This window comes from Mobula birostris, chromosome 6 (genome assembly GCF_030028105.1).
Source record: "Mobula birostris isolate sMobBir1 chromosome 6, sMobBir1.hap1, whole genome shotgun sequence".
NCBI classification, from domain to species: domain Eukaryota; kingdom Metazoa; phylum Chordata; class Chondrichthyes; order Myliobatiformes; family Myliobatidae; genus Mobula; species Mobula birostris.
In genome coordinates this window covers 60,970,807-60,987,135 of record NC_092375.1, presented here as the reverse complement: position 1 = coordinate 60,987,135, position 16,329 = coordinate 60,970,807, and the positions used below count along the sequence as shown (strand labels likewise).

Here is a 16,329-nt window from a genome sequence, read left to right as displayed (position 1 = left end):
GTAGTCTCTTAAACTTCACTAGTGAATCTGCCTCCACCCACTGACTCAGGCAGTGCATGCCACACACCGACCACTCTCCGAGTAAAAAACCTTCCTCTAATATCCCCCTTGAACTTCCCACCCCTTACCTTAAAGCCATGACCTCTTGTATTGAGCAGTAGTACCCTGGGGAAGAGGCACTGGCTGTCCACACTACCTATTCCTCTTAATATCTTGTATACCTCTATCATGTCTCCTCTCATCCTCCTTCTCTCCAAAGAGTAAAGCCCTAGCTTTATCTGCCTTTTCCCTGACCAACTCACCAACATCATTCTGCAGCCAAAGACCATTCATCTCACTGTCAACACCACCGCCAGTGTCCATGTCATTCCTGAAATCCTGCATCAAACTCAAATGTTAATGTATAAAATAAATAGAAAAGGTCCCAGCACTGGTCCCTCTAGTACATCAATGGTCACAAGACAGGCTTCCAATCACAAAATCAATTCCCCAATAGCACCAAGCTAATTCTAAATATAATTTATCTCACTGCTCCAGATCCTATTTCCTTGGACCAGACTTCACATGAGCCATCAAAACTGCAGGTCAACATCCAAATGAAGAACGCTGCAAACTAGCACTGTGCAGCAGGCACTCAACAAAGACAACAAAAAAGCACATATCTGCTTCTCTCACATTAAAGGACCAGGCCAGACAGACTATAGCAACTTCAGAATGAGTGCACTTTCAAAAGTTCGCGAGGTAACTCACTCATCCTTCAAAGTTTAAAATCACACCCCAGCCCTGCTGACAATCCTTGGTAAATCTGAACACGAGGAAATCTGCAGATGCTGGAAATCCAAGCAACACACACAAAATGCTGGAGGAATTCAGCAGGCCAGGGAAAAGAGCAAACGGTCAACGTTTTGGACCGAGACCCTTCCACAGAATTTAACGGCAATTCTGAAATTCACTTCCAAAGAGGTAGATAAACTTGCTCACAATTAACAGTACTGTGTTGGAGATTTCGTGTAGCACAGGAAGGACTGAAATTTAAATTAGTTCACACCAATAATTTCATTGTTAACATTGTCTTTTTTAGTTCACAAGCTGCAAACTTCAAGTCACAGTGCATTCCCTAAGCTTTGTTCTACCTCCACCTGGTGGTGAATGTATGAGTACAACCCCACAGACAGCCCTGTCAAACTTTCCTTCTGCCCCAACACGAGTTGCACAGATGCTTTGACCTCCAGGACAATCCGTTGTATTAGTGATAAGGTCAAGCAGAGGTTGTAAAAGGAATTGAGAATTAACCATGTCAAACTTGCATAAGTTATAAATCCACAAATATTCTTAAGTTAAGGGTACTTTTGGGTGACAAGCAAAGCCCCTCCACGTTGAACATGTCCTAGACGAAAGATACTTCAAGTTGCATCTAATAGCCCTGAATAAATCTAATATGCTTAAATGAAAGAAAATAAAATAAACTTCTAATAGAATCAGTCATGAACTTTAAAGATACCAGACCAGATGAGACATGTTTAGTACTCATGTCTACTTTACAATATTGAATACAGAGCAGAATCCTAAAAAATTTTTTTAGTCAGAGTATGCTAGTTAAAGTCAAAAAGTCAGCTTGTTCTCCAAACTCAAGAACCATACTTACTCCCGAGACTGAATTAACTTTCTTACTTCTTTAAAAATCTCCTTCTCCCTCTAGTTTGTGCATTTTTACCCAATCTCAAATTCTCCCCTCTTCTCCTTTAGTCTTTTCTGCTCTGTCATCCATTAGGCTTATGCTTTGTTCTTTGCCAGTGCAACTGTAGAACAAAGTACAATGAACCCATTTCAGGATTTGAGAAGCTATTTCAAGATTTACCCAAAACATTACCGGCTTCTCACTTACCCAGTTACAGCCTGACCTACTCAGAATCTCCAGCTTTCATAGACTTTGCAATGACCTTAATATTATGCTTTTCAGGTTTCATGAGGTGTTTTATGTCAATGAATTGCAGACACTTTTGTGATTCAGGAGATGAAAAAGCTGCCACAGAAACCATGATTGTTCATCGCTGTACATTATGCCAGAGAGGCACATAAACTTATTCACAGTGAAGAAGTAAATTTTTCTGCTTCATAGTGTGGATGTATCAGGAATAGGCAACAAAGGACACATTATGTCCAAATAAGGTTCAAAGCCAGGAGTTTCAGGGAGAAGCACACAAATTGCTAAACACACACACAAAAAAGCAAGACCAGGATCACAGTACATTCCTGTAAGCAAACAGTATACATTGCTCATGGAACACTACAGAGGACAAAGCTCCCTTCCTTAGAGCAAAACCACAGCTCAACACTCAATCCTCAATAGATACAAAATAAGAATATTGAAGGCACACATGCATTTTATTATATGTTTTTTATATATATATTTACCATCAGCATCTCTCTCTTCTTTTACAATCACTTCCTTGGGAATGTCCTTTGGTTCCTCCAATTCCAACTTCCTTTGCTGTTGTTTCACCTGCACCTTTTTGGCTGATGAATTCACAGGAACTAGAAGGGCTCTTTCCACTGTGCTGATTCTACCTTCAGGGACGACTGGTTTTCTTGCAGAGCCATTCAAGTGAGTAAAATCAGGGCCTGCAGAAACCTGAGGGTTCAAAAATGAAAACTTCGAACTTTGTTTCGGAGATGTGCAGGAACTGAGTTTTCACAATTAAAGACCTTTCATACTGAATTGGTACACAAAGTAACACAATTAAAAATCCAAAGATTGCAATGCAATTAGGAATCATTTAAATCCTTTTCTCAACTGGGGATTTCAATGAGAACACAGAAGGCACACAGCGTTCGAATCAGGCTCAACCCATTAAGCTCCTTGTGCTCCACCATTCAGTGGCTGAATTATTCCCTCAGTGCCACTTTCCTGCAGCAACAAACAAGGACTTGATTCCCTTAATTTCAAACAATCTATTAAAGGTTTGCTATGTTTCTGCAGAAGTGGTCATCCATACTTTCCGTTCTCCTCCCAAGATCCCTAAACCATTGCTAGTCTCCATTCAAAATGGTGGCATTGCTTCACTGTGACAGTCTTCTCTCCCAGTGCAAGTGAGGTCCTTTGAAACCCAACAACAGTGTTCCCTAACCACAGCTTGTGGTCTTACCAATGTATCTTAGCACTGAAAAGTGACCTAACAAAGTACATCAAGGTAACTAAGCAAAATCTCTGCTAAGTTTTGTGCTGTATATACATCCCATATGAGCAACATGTCATGAACTCTATATACAATTACTACCTTGGCATACATGGCACTCAGCTCAGTTATGCATACGTTAGTCTTTAGGGTACTTCTCTTGTCTCAGATGGCTGAACTGTCATATCTGGATACAGCCAGAATTAGGTTGATTATCACTGAAATTTGTTGTTTTGTGGCAGCAGTACAGTGCAATACATAAAAAACTACAAATTACAAGAAATGCAATGTATATAAATTAAATTAGTTAGCAAGTTAAATAACCCAGTGAAGGAAGCAGATTGGAATGCACCACAATCACTGGACTACTGACAGAGAAGACTTTGAATAAAATCTCAGAAAATTTAGAAATTAGTAGATATACACTGAAATAAGCTGCACAAATATCAAAATCAGGTTTAATATCACTGGTATATGTTGTGAAATTTGCTAACCATTATTAACAGAAATTAATATTAATGTAGACAGACATACTTGAGCATATTGAAGGTGGCACAGAAGTGCAATTGCTGCCTTACAGTTCAGGTAACAGGGGCTCAATTCCGACCTGCACTCTATCTGTTTGTGCAAAGTTTGCATTTTTTCCTCTGGGCTTCCTTCAGGTGAACCCAAATCCCAAAGATTGGTGAGTTAGAGGGTAAATTGCCTTCTGTAAATAGCCTATAGTATGTCAGTGAGCAGTGGAATCCAGGGGTAGTTGATGGGAATGTGGGGAGAATAAAATAGGATCCATCAGATAGGTGATTAATGGTGGGTATGGATTTGCTGAGTGAAAGAGACTGCTTCCAGGCTGTTTGCCTCCATGACCCATTGTTTTATTCTTTAAATCTGCTGCTAATTTTCAAATTCCAGAGAGATCCAGAAGGCATTAAAATATAACTGAAGCTGTTTATTGGGTTACCTTCAGGGTGGGTGGTTTGACAGAAAATGGATTCGCTAACACCCCAGCAGGCTTTCTCTTCTTCAAGACCACAACGGGAGGTGGCGCAGGTATCGAGGATGCCTATTAAGAGCAAAACCAAATTTGGTTAAGATCTCTAAAGCTAGGAAGGGAGAATAAGTGATGCAACATACAGCCAAATTATCTAACAAAACTTAAGCATGAACTGGCTCTTTACCTCTGCATGAAGATCCTGAAGTATGTCTCCTAATAGATCATCCTTGGACAAATCAACATCTTTCTGCAAAAGTAAAAAAATACAAATAGTCTGTAATTATGAATCACATTTTTGATTGAAACAGTATTCTTCATAAATTCTTTCCTCCTGAACTACTACTACTGGACCTCTATCTTTTCATGGCATGTCTCCAAACATTCTATCAAACTTATGCAGATGAACTGTTGAAAAAGTGCTGACAGGTCACTTTATGGTCTGGTACAGTGATTCAAATGCACAAGAACACAAGAAGCTGCAGGGAGTAGAAGACGCAGACCAATTCATTACGGGTATATACTTCTGCACCAGCAGTGTCCACAGACAGCGCTGCCTCAAGAAGACAGCATCCTGAATCCAACCTGAGCATAGTCTCATCATGGCAGTAGTTGGAAAAGAAATGAGAAGTAGAATTAAAAATGGATGGGTGGAGACCGGAAAATCCCGCCTGTCGTGGCAGATGGAGCAAGGGTGCTCGATGAAGCAGTGCCCTGATCTATATTGGGTCTCACTCGGAGCACTGGATACAGTAGATGACCTTGACAGAATTGCAGAAGTGTTGCCTCACTTCAAAGGACTGTTTGGGGCCTTGAGTGACTATGAGAGAGGAGCTGTGGCACTTGTGGCACTTTGCAGGGATAAGCGCCAAATGGAATGAGTATGAGTTGAGTTCCTCCAGCATTTTGTGTGTGTTGCTTTGGATTTTCAGCATCTGCAAAATTTCTTGTGTTTATCCTTCAGTGATCTTCATTCATTTGGGCCAGAGAAGGTACAGAACCCTAAAGCCCTTCAACAACAGTTTCAAAAACAGCTACTTCCCTTCAGCCATGTAGTTCTTGAACCAACCAGCAAAACCTACAGTTCAGCACCAATCTGATCCCTTTGCACTGAAGAGGACTTTTTTTTGTCCTAATTGTGATCTTTCGTGTAAAATTTATATTTTTCTTGTGGATGCTGTTAATATCATGCCACAGTGGTGCAAGGAAGTTTGTGAACCCTGTAGAATTCTCTCTGTTTCTGCATAAATATGACCTAAAATGTGATCAGATCTTCATGCAAGTCCTAAAACTAGATAAAGAGAACCCAATTATATAAATAACACAAAAAACATTAGATTTGTTCATTTATTAATTGAGAAAAAATATCTAATATTACATGGCATTTGCTGGAAAAAGTATGTGAACCTCTGGGGTAATGCCTTCTACAAAAGCTAATTGGAGTCAGGTATTCCAATTAATGAGATGAGATTGGAGTTTAGGTTATAGAGGTGTCCTGCCCTATTAAAAAAAAAAGTAGAATCTTTGGACACTACCTCACCTTTTTTTTTAAATATACAGTATTTCTGTTTTTACACTTTTTAAAATCTATTCAATATACTTAATTGACTTACTTGTTTATTATTATTATATTTATTTTTTTTCTCTCTGCTAGATTATGTATTGCATTGAACTACTGCTGCTAAGTTAACAAATTTCACATCACAAGTCGGTGATAATAAATCTGATTCTGATTCTATACAGGGGAGGTTACACTGATTACTGAAAACAAAGGTTCACATACTTTTTCCAAGAAATACATGTAATATTGGTTCATTTTCTCAATAAATAAATGGACAAGTATAATGTTTTTTTGGGTTCTTTATTTAATTAGGTTTTCTTGATCTAGTTTTAGGACACATGAAGATCTGATCACATTTTAGGTCATATTTATGCAAAAATAGAGAAAATTCTACAAGGTTCACAAACTTTCAAGCACTATATATTCCCGTAATGCTGCTGCACGTTAGTTTTTCACTGTACTACTTGTCCGTAACATATGTATGTACCCGATATGCACAACTCAACTTTTGAGAAGATCAGGACACCTGGTGTCTCTGCCTTGTTTAGATTCAAACCAATGAATTAAAATTCAGTTCTCTCCAGCCTGCAACTATAAATATAACAGGTGTAGCTCCAGAACACAGTCCACGCTCCAATTTCCGGTAATAGGTTCTGAGAAGCAGCAAGAGCACTCTACTTACACATGATAATCAGATGATCAAGATGATGACATGAGCTGAAGGAGAATCCTAAGGGTTTCTACTCTTTCTTAAGAGAAAAAGAGTAGCAAGGGACAAAACTGGTCCTCTGAAGATCAGAGTGGTAATCTATGCGAGGAGTCAAAAGAGATGGGTAAGATCTTAAATGGATTTTTTGCATCTGTACTTACTTGGTAAACGGATAAAGAGTCCATAGATGTGAGAAAATGCAACAGTGAGGACATATACCCTATACAGATTATAGAGGAGGTGTTTGTTGTCTTGAGGCAAGTTAGGGTGAATAAATACTAAAGGCCTGACAAGGTGTTCCCTCAGACCCTGTGGGAGGTGAGGGCTGAAATGCAGGTCCCCTAGCAGAGATACTTAAAACATCCTTACGCCCGGGTGAGGTGCCAGAGGAACGGAAGATATCTAATATTATTCTGTTGTTTAAGAAAGACTCTAAGAATAAGCCAGGAAAATATAGGTTGGTGAGCCTGACATCAGTAGTGGTAAAGTTAATGGAAGGTATTCTAAGGGACTAGATATATAAGTAGACATGGACAAGAGAAAATCTTCAGATGCTGAAAATACAAGCAACACACACAAAATGCTGGAGGAACTCAGCAGGCCAGGCAGCATCAAAAGAAAAGAGTACAGTCGACGTTTTGGACCAAGGTCCTTTGGCAGTTGCTGCCTGGCCTGCTGAGTTCCTCCAGCATTTTGTGTATGTTGCTTGGATAGATGTGGGCTGATTAGGGATAGTCAACATGGCTTTGTGCTTGGTGAGTCGTGCCTAACCAATCTTATAGACTTTTTTTGAGGAAGTTAACTGGAAAGTTGAAGAGGGCAAGGCAGATGATGTTATCTACATAGACCTTGACTTTTGACAAGGTCCCACATGGAAGCTTGGTCAAGAAGGTTCAGTTGCTTGGCATTCAAGATGAGGTAGTAAACTGGATTAGACATTGGTTCTATGGAAGAAGCCAGAGAGTGGTTGTGGATGGTTGCCTCTCTGACTGGAGGGAGACCTGTGAATAGTGGTGTGCCGCAGGGATTGGGGCTGGGTCTATTGTTGTTTGTCAACTATATCCACTATCTGGATGATAATGTGGTAAACTGGATCAGCAAATTTGCGGATGATTGGAGGGGTAGTGGACAGTGAGGAAGACTATCAAAGCTTGCAGTGGGATCTGGACCAGCTGGAAAAATGGGCTGAAAAATGGCAGATAGAAATTAATGCAGAAAAGTGTGAGGTGTTGCACATTGGGAGGACCAATCAGGGTAGGTCTTATATGGTGAGGGGTAGGGCACAGAGGGATGTGGCAGAACAGAGGAATCTGAGAATACAGATCCATAATTCCTTGAAAGCTGTGTCACACATAGATAGGGACGCAAATAAAGCTTCTGGCACATTGGCCAACATAAATCAATGTATTCAATACAGGAGTTGGGATGTTATGTTGAAGTCATATAAGACATTAGTGAGGCTTAATTTGGGATATTGTGTGCAGATTGGTCACCTACCTACAGGAAGGATATAAATAAGACAGAAAGAGTATAGAGGACATTTACAAGGATGTTGCTGGGACCTGAGGACCTGAACCATAGGGAAAAGTTGAATAAGTTAGAGGATTGAGGGGAGATTCAACAGAGGTATGTAAAATTGTGAGGGGTAAATACAAGCAGGGTTCTTCCACTGAGGTTGGGTGAAACTACAACCACGGGTCATGGGTTAATAGTGAAAGGTGAAATGTTTAAAGGGAACATGAGCTGGAACTTCTTCACTCAGAGGGTGGTGTTAGTGTGGAACAAGCTGCCAGCGCAAGTGGTGGATGTGGGGTTGATTTCAATATCTAAGAGAAATTTGGATAGATACATGGATGAATGTGGTGTGGAGGACTATGGTCCCGATGCAGGTCGATGGGACTAGGCAGATTAATGGTTTGAAGCAGATTAGATGGGCTGAAGGGTCTGTTTTGGTGGTGTAGTGTTCTATGACTCTAGAAGTGCAAGGGCTGGAAGAGCAATCCTTTGGGAAAGTTTCGTTTTGATTTCTGCTTGGCAACACCTGGACTAAGAATCTAGTCCGATTAACAGAGGCCTGTAGTGAACCCAAGATCTTAGCTCCATCCTGCTTCTTTAAGTCTCGCCTCGTCAATTCTTCACCTACAGTAAGGTAGATAATGGATCCTGACCAACATCGAAAGTAAAATTTAATCTGGTCTCTCAAAAAAAAGCTTAATCAAATTTAACAGTTATTAGAAAAACACGGAACATGCACTTCAATGTAAAGTGCACCACAGTAGGGGAATTAATGGTTATAGGGGAAAGGAGTTAGGTCCACAGCCAGATCAAACACGATCTTATTGAATGGCAGAAAGAGCTCGATGAGAAAGATCTCCTACTTCTGCACCTATTTCTTATGTTCTTATCTACAGAGTGTTCTGTACGTATTTGTCTGATCTTCTCTGACACAACACTTCATGCCCATGTCTTCAAACAAGACTCCAGCCAGGAAGAATATAACCACCTGCAGATTCCCTTCCACTTTGTCTAACATCCAGTCTCAAAAACATGGTGTGGTAGTAGTTTCATCATAAGGGCAGGAACATTTTAAGTCTGCAGCACCTCACCAACTTCTCAAAGCCTACCAGGAATGGGCAATAAATGCTGGCGCCCACCTTCTTTAGAAATGACATGGTAAAATAGAAGTGAAGAGATTATGCCACACCTCAGCTTTCTTCTTCGTTGTGCTGGCCAAAAACATAGACTTAATGTTGTTGGGTTTTGAGACCAAGCTCCTCATACCTTTCTTCTCTCTATTTGCACTAGGCGCTCCTTTGCCTACAGGGACAGATCACATTAATAACAGATGACGTTTTAAATTTGATAGGCAAATCATTAAAAATAAAATTGCTTAAAAAGAGTTACATATATCAATTTTAGCACCTTCAATATAATAGAAAAAACAAACAAAAAAAAGCAATGGATACTAGAAATTTGAAACCCTGGAAACTGCAGGTCAGGTAGTAAGCAGAAATAACATTTCAGCGGTTTCCTGTCTCACTTTCCGAAAGACTATTAAAAATTTAAACCTTCACCACTTCTGATGAAGGTCATCGACCTGAAACATGAACTATTTTTCTTCGCTTTATCTCCTCTCCTGAACTTTTCACCCATTTTCTGATCTAACTGCTGAATCCTTACCTTTTGTTTTATTATCAAAGACATCTTCTGACAAGTCATCATCAAAAATTTCTCGACCATCTTCGACATAACCAATCCCATCTGGCAAATACAGGTATAACATTAACAAGTTGTCAACAACAGAACATTAAGTCACAGTTAATTACTGAAATGATTCCAATGTCATGGAGAATTTCCCTTAGCAGGGCTCATAAACACACATTAAGAAGGAATTTAAGGTTCACGCACCGTCATCAACTATCCAGTCATCCTCCTGCCTTTCACATACAAGCTTAGAGTACTCATCTTCATCAAGCTCTTCATAAACATTTGAAATATCTTCAACCTGAAAAAGCAGCAATTTGACATATGGCACAATGCAAAAGATGGATTTTACCAAATTTGAACATCATCTATCCATTAAGATACATTGAGAGCTAAAAATTTTGCTAGAAAAGCAATCCAGGCATTGTTTGGGGAAAGGGTTAAATTAAAAATCAAGCAACATCTGTCAAAAACAGTAGTCACACACAAGGAAAAATATAACGCACAGATCTTAAAATTTTATTTTTAAAAAGTCTTCACATGGATCGTTCAACTTCGGCAGTAGCCAATTACAAGGTAGAAAGTGTGCGTGTGCAAGGTTAACAGCACTTACCTAACAAAGAGATAATAAATGCTTTGGAAAACAAAACATTTATTTATTTCTGATTAATGATTAATTCCTGCCGTTAAGGGCCTTAGAGTTACTAATAAAGGTAAAATAAATTCTGAACAACTTTCGGACACAACAAAATTGGACTACAGATTTTCAGGAGCACTCTTGTCTCAGAGGGATAATGAGTGCACGTTTCATTTCAGCAACTGAGCACATAACCTCACCACTAGCACTGCTGGACAGTGCCATAACACATCTGACCCACAGGTTTACAGACCCTGCATTAAGTTCAAGGTACACATAATCAAACAATAGAAAAAGGAGAGAAACCCCAATTACATTCATTACTCATCAATACATCATTTAAGACCTTATGTATTTAAAAAACATCTTCCAAAAATACATTTAATAGCAATGTTACCCATGCTGTTTGAATATCCTAGTGTAACTGGTTTATTTTTACCTCATGCTTTTTGAATGTGTATTTTATTATTTCCCCATTACATCACCAGCAGGGAACCTGTCGACAACTCCCATCAGAAACTTGTATTCTTTGCTGATCCTTAACCCAATCTAAAATGATCCCTTTGCCCTTGTGCTGTGACATCCAGTTTCTACTGTGAGTTTAACAATTTGCTATTCTCTTTTTGTTCCAAATTTCTCCATCTTTTCTAAAACATTCAATCATCTGAAATCATTAGCTAACAACAATGCACTTGCTGTAGTTAGGTCCATGTCATAGCCTTTAAAAATGAATCAATGTTTTGAACTTGCCTATCTTATTTCTTACACTGCAGACACTTGTGAACCAAGTAATTGTCCTCCACTCTCCCCACAAGTCCAGATCCTCTCTCTCTCTCTCTCTCCCCCCTTTGTGTTGATACTGCAGATTTCCCAATCTTTAATCTTTCCATTCCAAAATGATAATATCTCAGTCTGGCTGAAGACCTCCCTCGACACAGTGCTTCAATGCATCGTCAGCTCTGCTAAATCACCAGTTTAATTCTTTGGCATTCTCCAAGTGGATTTCAATAGTATGTGCTTGCTTTCCATGGGGACCACGACACCTCATTCGCCAATACAATCATCTTTGGTATTTTATCAGTGAATCATGAACCAGAGCATTTTGTAAAGCAATGAAACTTAGAGATAACAATTTGGGTTTGTATCTGTCACAACCTCTCATCTTTTACTAAAACTCTGAAGCTGACTATCTTACCTCATATTTTATTTTCTCACCCGCTTTTGCCTTCTTCAGGCATTCCAATGCCACGAGACGTCCTCGTTTTTCTCTGCGATCACGTTTTGCACGCGTTATTGCCAAGCCACAAGAGTTTGCATCACCTGAAAAATGTAACACCTCCCATTTAATACAAAAGCACAGATTTCATCTGGACATTTGGATAATGTGGTAAGTAACTTTTCCTAATACAGTGCTTTCCAGTTATTGGGGGCACTGGTTAATCGGGGCAGCCAACTATTAAAGAACGAAAACTAATCGAGAAAATGGCTGGGATTCCCCGCGTTTATTTGGAATACTATGCCACTTAATTGGGGCAGGAAATTGTTGCCAAACTGTTTTTCAGTAGCCAGTTGCACACACTTGTATGGCCATTAGACACTACGCTGTGCTTAGAGCGAAGTTCTTAAGTAGTGTCAGTTGTGTTCAAAAAGCAGTGATTTTTCTCACTGATAGTTGGCGAGGAATAAGCAGTAAGTCAACCCAGATCTGTTTTGCTCACTGCAGTTTCAAGCATTCAGGCTTGTAGATGCCAGAAATGAAACAACTTCACTACTTCAAAAAATTATAAACTACGAAGAATTTGAAGGCATTGACAATCATCTTGAATGTTACAATGATAACACAGATTTGGAGGATGCAATCGTTGAAAGCATTTTACGAAGACAGTTCATTATCTGCACAAGGTGTCTGCCTGATTTTGTTCATTTTTAGTTAATGCAAATTATATTATTTCATGTAAATTTGCTACCACACGACTGCTACAGGGATCATGGAGAGGGAAAGGGGCGTACACATCTGTAAGATCCTTCAATATGAATGCAAATTTATAAAGTGGTAAAATTGTCAGGGAATCTTAGTAAGCCAGAATTTTAATGAGCCACAGCACACATTGCTTAAACATTCACTAGAGAGACAGAGAGAGAGATAGAAGGTACATCTAGCTTTAAGGGTGACGGGTGACTGACCACTGTGTGGATAATTCCAGACAAGAGAAATAACCCTGTATTCAATGCAAGAATCATTCCCCTAAGAATTGAACTCTCCTGTCATTCGTTTCAACATCACAAAATAGCTGAGTCCCGACCCTGATGAAGGGTCTCGGCCCGAACTGGTGCCTGTTTATTCTTTTCCACAGGTGCTGCCTGACCTGCTGAGTTCCTCCAGCATTTTGTGTGTGTTGCTTGGATTTGCAGCATCTGCAGATCTTCTCTTGTTTGTGACAAAATAGCTGAAATGCTTTGATGTTTTTCAGGCCGTCTATTGTCACAGGTGGGAAAGTGAACCAGGGAATAGCAGATCGACGTCAACTCTGACAAGTGCAGAGTTGGGAAGTTAGACTGGGACAAGGACATACACAGCGGATGACAGAACCCTGAGGAATGCTGAGAGACCTATGGGTATAAGTATGTATCCGAAGTATAAGCCGTGGCATCACAGGTTGATAAGGTAGGCAGCATGGCAGCGTAGCGGTTAGAACAACACTTTAGTTTTCAGAACTCAATTCCTGCCATTCCCTGCACGTTTTCCTGTGACCAAGTGGATTTCCTCTGAGTCCTCCAGTTTGCTCCCACGTCCCAAAGAGTCGGGGTAATGAATTGTGGGCAAGTTATGTCAGCAGAGGAAGTGTGGCATCCGCAGAACAATCCTCGGACTGTGTTGGTCATTGTACACCTGAGAAATAGAGCTAATCAATCAATGGAGGCAGCACGTAATGTTCTTACTTAAGACATGAGACAGGACACTGAGTACAAGAGTTGGGACATCACATACAAACTGCTGCAGAGAGCACACCAGGAACACTGCAGTGTTGGTTGCCACACTATAGAAAGGTTGTCATTAACCTAAAGAGGGTGCAGCAAAGACTTGCAAGAATGCTGGTTGGTCTGGGTGGCTTGAGTTATAAGGAGAGACTGGATTGACTGGGACTGTTTTCCCTGCAGCAAAGGAGGCTGAAAGGGGAACTGATAGAGGTTTACATAATCATGAGGGCCATGGATCAGATGGATTATAATTGTCTTTTTCTAAGGGTACAGGAGTCAAAAAATAAAAAGCACAGGTATAATTTAAAAGGGGAGAGACCTAAAGTGGACCTGGAGGAATGTGTTTGCCACAGAAGTATATGGAAGAGGTTGTCAGAGGAAGTGGTAGATGCAGGTACAATTACAATATATATACTTGTCCAGATATATGGATAGGAAAGGTCTCCCTCCTCTCTCCACCCCCATCCACAAGGATCTTTCCAACCACATTACCCGTGGTTGATCCCCCTCACCACACACACACTTCACTCTGGTAACTGTCTACCCCCTCCCCTCACTCACCACCCATTCCTCATCCAGGGGTGACCCCTCATTCGCCACGCACGCCTCTCACCCTGGGGTGACCCCTCTCGCCACGCACGCCTCTCACCCTGGGGTGACCCCTCACTCACCACGCACGCGCCTCCCCCAGGGGTGACCCCTCACTCGCCACGCACACGCCTCCCCCAGGGGTGACCCCTCACTCGCCACGCACGCCCCTTCCCTGGGGTGACCCCTCATTCATCACACAACCCTCACCCAGGCGTGACCCCTCACTCGCCACGCACGCCCCTTCCCTGGGGTGACCCCTCATTCATCACACAACCCTCACCCAGGCGTGACCCCTCACTCGCCACGCACGCCCCTTCCCTGGGGTGACCCCTCATTCATCACACAACCCTCACCCAGGCGTGACCCCTCACTCGCCACGCACGCCCCTTCCCTGGGGTGACCTCTCATTCGTCACACAACCCTCACCCAGGCGTGACCTCTCACTCACCACACACCCCTCACCCAAGGGTGACCTCTCACTCACCACACACCCCTCACGCAGGAGTGACCTCTCACTCACCACACACCCCTCATGCAGGAGTGACCTCTCACCCACCACACACCCCTCACGCAGGCGTGACCTCTCACCCACCACACACCCCTCACACAGGGGTGACCTCTCACTCACCACACACCCTTCATACAGGAGTGACCTCTCACTCACCACACACCCCTCATGCCAGAGTGACCTCTCACTCACTATCCACCCCTCATGCAGGAGTGACCCCCTCACACAGGAGTGACTGCTCACTCACCACACACCCCTCACACAGGGGTGACCTCTCACTCACCACACACCCCTCACACAGGGGTGACCTCTCACTCACCACACACCCCTCACACAGGGGTGACCTCTCACTCACCACACACCCCTCACACAGGAGTGACTGCTCACTCACCACACACCCCTCACACAGGAGTGACCTCTCACTCACCACACACCCCTCACCCAGGCGTGACCTCTCACTCACCACACACCCCTCACACAGGAGTGACCTCTCACTCACCACACACCCCTCACCCAGGAGTGACTGCTCACTCACCACACACCCCTCACACAGGGGTGACCTCTCACTCACCACACACCCCTCACACAGGGGTGACCTCTCACTCACCACACACCCCTCACACAGGAGTGACTGCTCACTCACCACACACCCCTCACACAGGAGTGACCTCTCACTCACCACACACCCCTCACCCAGGCGTGACCTCTCACTCACCACACACCCCTCACACAGGAGTGACCTCTCACTCACCACACACCCCTCACCCAGGAGTGACTGCTCACTCACCACACACCCCTCACACAGGGGTGACCTCTCACTCACCACACACCCCTCACACAGGAGTGACTGCTCACTCACCACACACCCCTCACACAGGAGTGACTGCTCACTCACCACACACCCCTCACACAGGAGTGACCTCTCACTCACCACACACCCCTCACCCAGGGGTGACCTCTCACTCACCACACACCCCTCACACAGGGGTGACCTCTCACTCACCACACACCCCTCACGCAGGAGTGACCTCTCACTCACCACACACCCCTCACCCAGGGGTGACCTCTCACTCACCACACACCCCTCACCCAGGAGTGACTGCTCACTCACCACACACCCCTCACACAGGGGTGACCTCTCACTCACCACACACCCCTCACCCAGGCGTGACCTCTCACTCACCACACACCCCTCACACAGGGGTGACCTCTCACTCACCACACACCCCTCACACAGGGGTGACCTCTCACTCACCACACACCCCTCACCCTGAAGCGACTCTCACACTGTGTACACACACACACCTTCCTCCTTCCACAATGAATCCCCAGATCTCCTTTTACCCCACCGCCACCCCAGAGTTTGGCCTTCCCCTTGATCCAAACCATTGCTCTCATTACCCTGCCCATCTGGCTCGGCTACAGCCTCCCTCTCCGGACCCATTCGATGCTTTTTGCCTCAACCGCTGCTAAAATCGCACCAAAATGTGGCGCCAAATCTGCCGGAACTGAGGCGAATGGAACTACACGCTCGGATGTACGTCATGCAGCAGCGCACCAATCGGAACGGAGAGCGGCTGGGCGCCACCATCTTTGATCAGGTCAGTATAAGATTTCCGCCCGTCTGCGATGAGTGACAGTTCCCCAGGTTAGGTTACAGCGGTGAGGACGCACCGCGGCGGTTTCAGTGACCGAGTTTAATGTGAGTTCAAGCAGCTAGACTCTTTCCTACACTGCTGTCGATGGCTGGCTCCCACTGAAACAGGGTGCCGACGAACACGTTGTTCATGACAACATGAAGTTAATTGTTTGAACACGTACTGTAGTTCCTCCAGTATTTTGTGTGTGTTGCTCAAGATTTCTAGCAAGATTCATGGAGTTGTCTTGCTGAGAGGAAGTGTTGAACACTCCCTTTTGTTTGCCTGTTATTTGAAGGAAGATGAACACATATTTTTCCAAGAAGGCAAGTAAAA

At 43.0% G+C, this 16,329-nt stretch overlaps 1 protein-coding gene across 4 annotated transcripts in view; it reads right to left on the bottom strand.

Moving 5' to 3' along the window:
* The window catches only part of pola1 (polymerase (DNA directed), alpha 1), a 306,438-nt gene extending 290,564 nt beyond the window's left edge, over window positions 1–15,874 (bottom strand). For all 4 annotated transcript variants that reach the window (XM_072260537.1, XM_072260535.1, XM_072260536.1 and 1 more), the window contains exons 1-8: window positions 15,758–15,874; window positions 11,474–11,598; window positions 9,846–9,942; window positions 9,618–9,698; window positions 9,142–9,254; window positions 4,355–4,417; window positions 4,138–4,239; window positions 2,416–2,632 (exon numbers count right to left, since the gene is read on the bottom strand). In XM_072260537.1, the coding sequence (XP_072116638.1) occupies window positions 2,416–2,632; window positions 4,138–4,239; window positions 4,355–4,417; window positions 9,142–9,254; window positions 9,618–9,698; window positions 9,846–9,942; window positions 11,474–11,598; window positions 15,758–15,800 (841 nt within the window). In that variant the 5' untranslated portion in view covers window positions 15,801–15,874. The remainder of the gene's footprint in view (window positions 1–2,415; window positions 2,633–4,137; window positions 4,240–4,354; window positions 4,418–9,141; window positions 9,255–9,617; window positions 9,699–9,845; window positions 9,943–11,473; window positions 11,599–15,757) is intronic.
* Between the last annotated feature and the right edge of the window lie 455 nt (window positions 15,875–16,329).